Source organism: Squalius cephalus (assembly GCF_949319135.1).
Source record: "Squalius cephalus genome assembly, chromosome: 20".
Classification (NCBI taxonomy): Eukaryota; Metazoa; Chordata; class Actinopteri; order Cypriniformes; family Leuciscidae; genus Squalius; species Squalius cephalus.
In genome coordinates this window covers 7,582,990-7,590,947 of record NC_137141.1, presented here as the reverse complement: position 1 = coordinate 7,590,947, position 7,958 = coordinate 7,582,990, and the positions used below count along the sequence as shown (strand labels likewise).

The following is a 7,958-nucleotide window of genomic DNA, read 5'->3' as shown; positions in this document are numbered from 1 at the left end:
TTGATATGAAAGTGTACCTCCATTTTAGTTATGGCCTGGATGTAGTCTTAGTTATATTTTGTCTAAAGTTTCAATAGACTGTTAAATTCAAAAACATTTCAAATGTCAGGCTTTACAAGGTTAAAATACAGTTGCAGTCATAAGATTGCATACACTTAGCAGGATCTGCAAAATGTTTAATTTAACAAAATAAAATGCACCAAACATAGTTTTGCGCATATTGTTTTTTGTATTCAATATACTATAAGCTATTTCACATAACATGTTTACATATAGTCCGTAGACAAAACAGTTTAAAAAAAAATAAATGTATGTTGTTCATGAGTCCCTTGTTTGTCCTGAGCAGTTAAACTGGCTACTTTTACAGAATAATCCTCCAGGTCCTGGACATTCTTTGGTTTTACAGCATCTCTGGCATATACCCTTTCCAACACTGATTATGATTTTGAGATCCATCTTTTCACACTGAGGATATAAACACTGAGGATGTAAACTATGAACTTAAGACACTAGTCTACATTCAGAATACAGGCAAAAGTGGTCCAAATCTGAATTTATTTATTTAATTTTTTAATTCAATTTTTTTCAATAGTGTGAACAGCACAAACCACATGGAATCTTATTTTTACTATTCTGATTTGGGCCACTTCCAAATGTGGTCCTAAATCAGATACAGGTCTGATGTTTTCAATAGTTATTTCGGTATTCATGCGACTTTTACAGCACTTTAGATCAATTCTGCGCTGATGGACATCACTCCAAAGATTTTACATAGCCTATCGGTAGTTATTTGGTCACTCAGTGAATATGGAGGACGGCAACAAATTTAGTGAGTATTACGGTGACAGCTCTAAGCAAAACTTGGAAAAACTATGCGAGAAAAACTTTGCTTTTCTCCTTATCCTCATCTGTGTCCTCATTTTCGCCTGCGCACACATTCACTGGCTCAGCACATCACCTTATAAATGATCTGACTCATAAATGCTTATTATAAAAGCTGACTTTAAGAACTTGTGTTTACTACCATATGACAGTGTGCCACCTTTTATGGACAATACATAACGAGCAGCCTATTGCACCATCAGCCCATTTTGCAGTGCGTTTTTTTTTTTGGCTGTCATAGACGGTGCATTAAAAAGGACATAAGCTCCTCTAACAGAATCCAAATTTTCAGAACTTTTAATTTAAGAAAACAAAACTTTTTTCTATGTCAGCCGAGAAACAGCTCCGCGAAATGGGCTGAAGGTGCAACAGGCGGCAATAGGCATCTCAGTGATGGTAGCTGCATTCACACACACACACACACAAAATACGTTGCACTTGTAGATTCTTTTAACATCTTTATTTTTCCGTCCTTAATTTGTACTCTGTCCTTCAATTCTGTGCTATATTGAATGTTCAAACTGAAACATTTCACCTCATTCTTGATTTCTGGAGAAAACCTCAGAATTGCAAACACCACAATCCGACACCAAGCAGTCATGTGGATGCCACAATTTACACTGAGCATTCAGTTTACTTAAATTGAATGTTAGGTGGAAGACAAGTACACTGACACTACTGTTAAGTTAAAAATAAATACTTTCAAAAACAACAACAACAAAAAAAAGAAAAAAAAAAGAATACAAATCCCACAGGGATATATCATAACTTTTTTCATCCTACACAAAAAATGTTAAAAAATGTTTTCATCTAATATTCATCCGAGAATTTCAGAAATACAAAATGTTTTTTTTATAACACAACCATAATGGTACATCAAAATGTTAAATATTGTACAAAAGTTGTTTTTCTTCTAAAGCACTAATCAAAATCCATTAACAAACAAGGTGTTGGAACTACTATAAATGCGAGGGAGTGTAACTGGATGTACCTGCCAGCAGCATGTGACACAGTATGTGGTCCTGAGAGCAAGGCCTTGATTTTATGTGTCTACCATCAACTGTGCAGCCCCTTTTCCAGGATGACCATGGGCTGCATATATTGAAGTTGCTTCAGCAAAAGTTCAGAACAAGTGGATAGGTTCTCATACATAACAATTTTAACATTCTTCACAGTCTCAATCTTCAGTGGATTTCTGAAATTAACAAGACATTGGACTTGATCTCTCTCTTGGATGATTGGTGGAAGTGTTCGCTGTCGTTTTGTTGGATTGGATAGAGTGTCTTCACTGAACTTCAGGACAGATGTCTCAAATTCTGAAGGCTTATAAAGTTTTAGTGCAACGTCTTTCTCTACTTGGTTCCCTTGAGAGCTAGATGAGTTCAATATGGATCCTGAGACTTTCAGCATACATTTAACATGCTCCCCGGTGCAGTTGCGAAGACTTTGCTTTCTTTCTACACACATTTTGTTTCTACATTCTGACTTTCGTGGACGACCTCTTTTCCGTTTGACCACAGCCATGGTTGTGGCAGTGAAACTTTCATTAACTAGAACCTCAGCTGCAGGATCTGGGCCTACATCTTGAGGACTGACGTTAACATTTGCTGTGAGATCTTCATCAAAAACTGTTTGCTCCACCTCAGTATTTTTTGAGGTACTGTCTGCTCTGGGCATCTCACTGCTTTTCATGCAAAATATGAACTGGCTTCTTTGATCCTCAATGTACTGTTCCGTGAGGCCATGAGTGGTGTAATGTTTCAATATACTCTGCTCATCACTCATTATTGAATCACAACTCTCAATCATACATGGGTACTGTAGAGGAAGTCTTTGATTGCACATGGCAGATGCTTCATCAATGGATTTAAGAGCAGGCTTTTCTAAGGTCATCAAAAGGTTTTTGGCCTTGTCCTCTCTCTTTTTTGAATTCTTCTTTTTCATTTTTATTTTGTTATTTGCAATGTTCTCTTTTCCATTGTTAGAACTTGCACTTAACTTTTTTGCTTGAACATCATTCCCAATTCCACTTTTTTGTTTCTCTTTCATAGTTTCAAAAGTAGCATCATGTTTCTTCATAAGATGTCGAAGAAGGTTTGACTTGGTTGTATAGACCCTATCACAACCTTCAAATTGACATCTGAATGTGAGGTCCACACTCTCAAAGTCCCCATCTGCTGAAACCTTTATTGCTTTGTGATCATTTTTGATATGATCAATGTATTTCAAATGACACGTAAAGTGAGCAGAACATTTTGACTGGTCACACTGAAACGTGCCTACCTCAACACCGGATAACAATGCACTTGCCTTTTCCAATGTGCATCTGTGGAGCAAAAGATAGTGTTTCAACAAACTGGTAACTTTCGACACTACTTTTGAGCATTGTTTGACTTGGCATCTGTATTCCTGCACTTGGACAACTCCATCAGTTTCTTTAGCACTGTTCTTTTCGTCACGTTCTGACTGATGCATAGCCCTATAATGGAGGATAAGATTTTGTTGGATTGAAAAGGCAGCCACACATCCTTCATGCACACATCGATATGGCCGGAACATACAGTGCGTATCACTTGAATCACCAGAATCAATGGTGTCTATTGGCATTGTAGTTTTCTTTTGAAAATCAACCATCACATCTGAATTCATTTCAATTTGTCTGTTAGATTCTGGAGTTGCATTTTCTGTTATTTCGTCTGGAGCATCCATTGTGTCAAAGAGATGTGGGCTTCCACCACTCAGCTCTTGCATTGCAAATATACCTGGTTCATTTAATTCACTGACATTATTCTCTTTAGTCAGAGAGGGGTCTTTCAGAGGTTTTACACATGTAGCTGAAAGCCCTTCAAGATTTATGTTTTCCTTTGATGCTTCCACAGTTCTGCAAGTCTCAGTGCTGGAAACTGTAAGGGACTTTTGTGTGGGGCGTTTCTTTTTTCTTTTGGTAACGATGTTGGATTCTCCTTCAACATTTGAATCAACAGATGTAACAGTCAGATTTGGATTGATTTGGTGTTGAATCTGCTCTGATAGGGAGCCATTTCCCTGGTCAGTGATGAGGCTGGGATGCACATTTTCTGACTTTGATGTAGATTTTCTGATCTTTCTATAACCAAGACCGATTTTCAAGTGAGACATTTCTTCTTTTGAAAAATGGTGGACATTTTTGTAGTGGATTTTAAGGCCTGTGGTTCTGGTAAATCCCTTTGAACATAAATGACAGTTGTATGGTGCTAATTTGTCAGGGTTTTTCTTCATTTGATTTATCCTTTCCTCGCTGTAATCATGTACACGGCTAAGGTGTTTAAATAAAGCTTCTTTTGTCATTGCTCCATAAACACAGCCTTCTTCACATCTAAAGGGCTTTAAAACACATTTCTGCTCGTTTTGTACAGGATTTTCAATTGTGTGACACTGATCATTTCTGGTGACATCTTTAGAGCTTTGATCATGCAGGTTAGTGCTCTCAGATTTGATCTCACATTTGTCTCGACTGAGTATATCAACTAAATCAAGACGTTGTAACGCCCTTTCAATTTCTACGATTTTGCCATCATCACCAATATTTGCAGAGATGATTTCAGCTTCATGTTTGATTTCTATGCCAGTGTTTGATACAGGTGGATGGAATAAACTGTAATTTCTAGTCATTTCAGAGGGGTCTTGAGAGGACATATTAGTGTTCTGGATACTATCTGTGCCACCATGCATACTTGTTAAAGTGTTACTGTTAAAGGTATTTGATTCGGATGGTGCATAGATACAGGGTTTGTGAGTGTGCTCAAGTATGTCATTCATGGGGAGAGGTATTTGTGCCGTTGAAATATCAGGATCATTCAGAAAATCAAGAAATGATGCTGGTAAGTCAGCAGTAAGATCAATTTCATCGACAGGTTTGCACTGGGAACGTTTTGATAAATGACCTCCAAGTGACTTTGTGCTTGAAAACTCTCTGTAGCACCTGGAACAAATGACTTTCCCATCCTGTATTATGGCAGGCCATTTTGCTCTCTTAGATGATTTAATTTTTTTGGATTTCCTAGTTTCACCAGAACCTGAAACATTCTGATCATCTGAAGGGATTCCTTCAGTTCCTTCCTGTGACAATTCATGATCACAAAAATCTTTTGGACTTTTCTCACCAGTCAGGGGGGCAACAACACTAAAGAAATCTTCTGGTGATTCCTTAAAATGAGGGGTTAAAAGATTCGACACATGTTTGACATCTGATGCATCAGTACTATCAGTGCTGATTTCTTTGTTTGAATTTCCCAATGGCTGCACTGAAATAGGACCTGCCTCTGAGGGCGAAGTTGAAAAATATAGGCTGCCATTCTGCCCAGACAGAGTGCAGATGGAAATATCACTGGGATGGTTTTGTCCAATCCGACTGAATCCAGGATTAATGCTTGACTCAACCTGTGACAAATCACAAGTTTGCTCACTGTTAAGGGCATGTAGTACTCTAAGAGAGCTTGACACATATTTTGAGGCTTCGTTCATCACACTTGAGGGTGTGTTGGCATTCAAAGAAAGGGGGATGATGTCATCATAAGATGAGGCAGATGCGTAATCTAGGACTGTGTCAGAATGGTATGATGGGTCTGTGTGCTGGTTGTCAGATAAAATCGTAGAGCGGTAGGGATGTACAGAAAAACCTGAATCCAAATTCTCCATTGAAGGTGCTGCCCATGTCTGAGTTATTGGTAATTGCATCAGATCTGTCTGGTTTGGTAATGCTGCACTTTGAGTGTTTTCAAGCTGAGGGCAAAACTTGGCACTTATGGACTGCATACTATCGTGATTGGAGAAAACAGAGGAAGTACTTTCAAGCACTGAGTCCAGAAATGTAGTATGTTCAGTTTGTCTGGAATGGCTTTTCCATTTCACTATCTGAGAACTAGTGGTTGTGCTCTCAGACAACGACTTTTTTGCAGCAATTTCTGCAATCCTTTTGTACTTCTTAGATAACTTCCATTCCTCAAAAGCTTCAGAATGAACATTTTTGACATGTCTTGACAAACTTTTTGAGGTGCTGTATTTCCGTGTGCAGGTTTCGAATGGACACACATGAGTCAGACCTTCTTCTTTGTTGGCTTTTTTCACAGAGAGAGACGACTTCAATGTGGAAGACTTAAGCTGACGCAGTGTGAAAGAAAACAACTTCTTATCTTTCAAGAGTGTTTGAGTTTCACTGTCAGCATTCCTTAGAGCATCTAAATATTTTGGATCATTGCATTTGATGGGAATTGGCTCCAGTTTTACATAGCAAGATTCAAGATGCAATTGCTTTGTACTTTCAAGAAAATGTGGAGTCTCAGATTCATCAGGCTGAACAGCATTAGTTTGGGAATCATTTTTGCTTACTGTCAACTGAGCTGTGCATGACACAAGATGCTCAGGCTGTTCTGTGGAGTCTTGAGTAGGGTCTATAATGCTTTCAACTGTGCATTTCCTTTCTACTGGGGTAAACTCTTGAGAAACCTCTTTCATTTGGCTTGGAGGAAGCTCTAAGGCAGGAAAAGTTGGAGTTAGTACTTCAAGTTGAGAAGGTGAGCCCCCATCAACAGCTGAGTTGCCCTTCTTCTTTGTATGTCCTTTCTGATGCAGATCTAGCTCAGACAGAGTGTAAAACACCTTGTCACAGTTTTGACTTTTGCAGGAGAACGTCATGTAGTGCTGTGCTTCATGATCATACAGCAAGTATGTCTCGTTGAATATTCTCTCACAGTTTGGATATGCACACTGTGCCTGAAATTCAGCATGTACTTTTCTGTGTATCTGAAGCTCAGCATGAGAGGAAAAGCTGAAATTACATCCAAGCTGAATGCAAAAATACGGCTTCTCGCCACAATGCATCTGTAAGTGATCATTAAGATGGGTCACATTAACAAACTGACGGTGACAATACTGGCATAAAGCCTTCTGGCTCTTTATTTCTAGGAAATGTATTGCTTCCTGCTCATTTTTGTGGGCCTTAACATGTGCAACCAAATTCCTGAAGTACTTGAAAACTTTTTGACAACTTGTAACAGGGCATGAACAACATTCAGTGTTGTTAACATCACGAATAGGGTTGCCCTGTTTGGGGGATGACGCTTTAATTTTACTTTTGACTTTTGTGCTGGGACTACTGTTTGAAGCAAATAAACTGTTATTGCAAATTGTCCCTTGGCTAACTTCCACAGCAGTTTTGCTGTAGTGCTCTTCTTTTCTCAAGGTACTGGTAGCTGCTGTCAACTTGGTGTCAATACTGGTACGTTTCTTGCTTACACCCATAGCAGCAAGGCGTTCCTTACATGACTGTTTCACATGAGATGCCACATGAGGCTCTAGAACTACCCTAGTTTCAAATGTTTTAGCACATATTGGGCAACGGAAAATCCCATCTTGAACATGCTTCAATGCATGCTTCACAATCCTGTGTCCAAGGAACTCTTTATCACACAAAACACAATACTGCATATAAGCTTGCCAATTGCGGAATCGAGCAGAAACAAATCCCATCTCTCTCATCTTCTTCATTTCCCTTTTCTTCTTTCTTTCTGCTTCAACTTCACTGAGTTCGTAAGTAGGACTATTGGTAAAATGTAGATGTTGAAAATATTTTTCATCATGCTCATGGACTTCATTGTCTTCACTGTCAGTACATTTGTCAGTAGACAATATAGCTGTTGCCTCCTGACCCATCAAAGCAAGGCATTGACGTTTTAGAGTTTTCCAGTCCCAGAACTCCGGATCAAAAGGCCACTTCGTCTTTAAGGCCAACAAAAGGTCACAGCGTAGTGAGTTCAGAATTGGTGGATCCTCCTGCTCAAGCTTTTGGTCAGGCTCATTAAAAAGAGTCTCAACAGCATAGTAAGAGTCCAAAGATGGATTTATCAGGAACTCAGTGAGTTGACAAGCCTGTTTTACTTCCAAATCCAAAGGCAGCAAACAAGAGATTGTTTTGCAGATAGTGATATTACAGCCCTCGTTATCATGAACTCCCATTTTTAGTGCTTGAATGCACATTTCGATGCATACTGAGAGTCCATTTTTCTCATCCTGAGAAAACAAAAATGTCACTGTCAGTG

At 38.8% G+C, this 7,958-nt stretch overlaps 1 protein-coding gene across 3 annotated transcripts in view; it reads right to left on the bottom strand.

Annotated features, from left to right (window-relative positions):
• Positions 1 to 1,327: 1,327 nt before the first annotated feature.
• The window catches only part of znf292a (zinc finger protein 292a), a 36,718-nt gene continuing 30,087 nt past the window's right edge, over positions 1,328 to 7,958 (bottom strand). For all 3 annotated transcript variants that reach the window (XM_079852410.1, XM_079852411.1, XM_079852412.1), the window contains one exon: positions 1,328 to 7,929. In XM_079852410.1, coding sequence (XP_079708536.1) covers positions 1,939 to 7,929 — 5,991 coding nt within the window. In that variant the 3' untranslated portion in view covers positions 1,328 to 1,938. The remainder of the gene's footprint in view (positions 7,930 to 7,958) is intronic.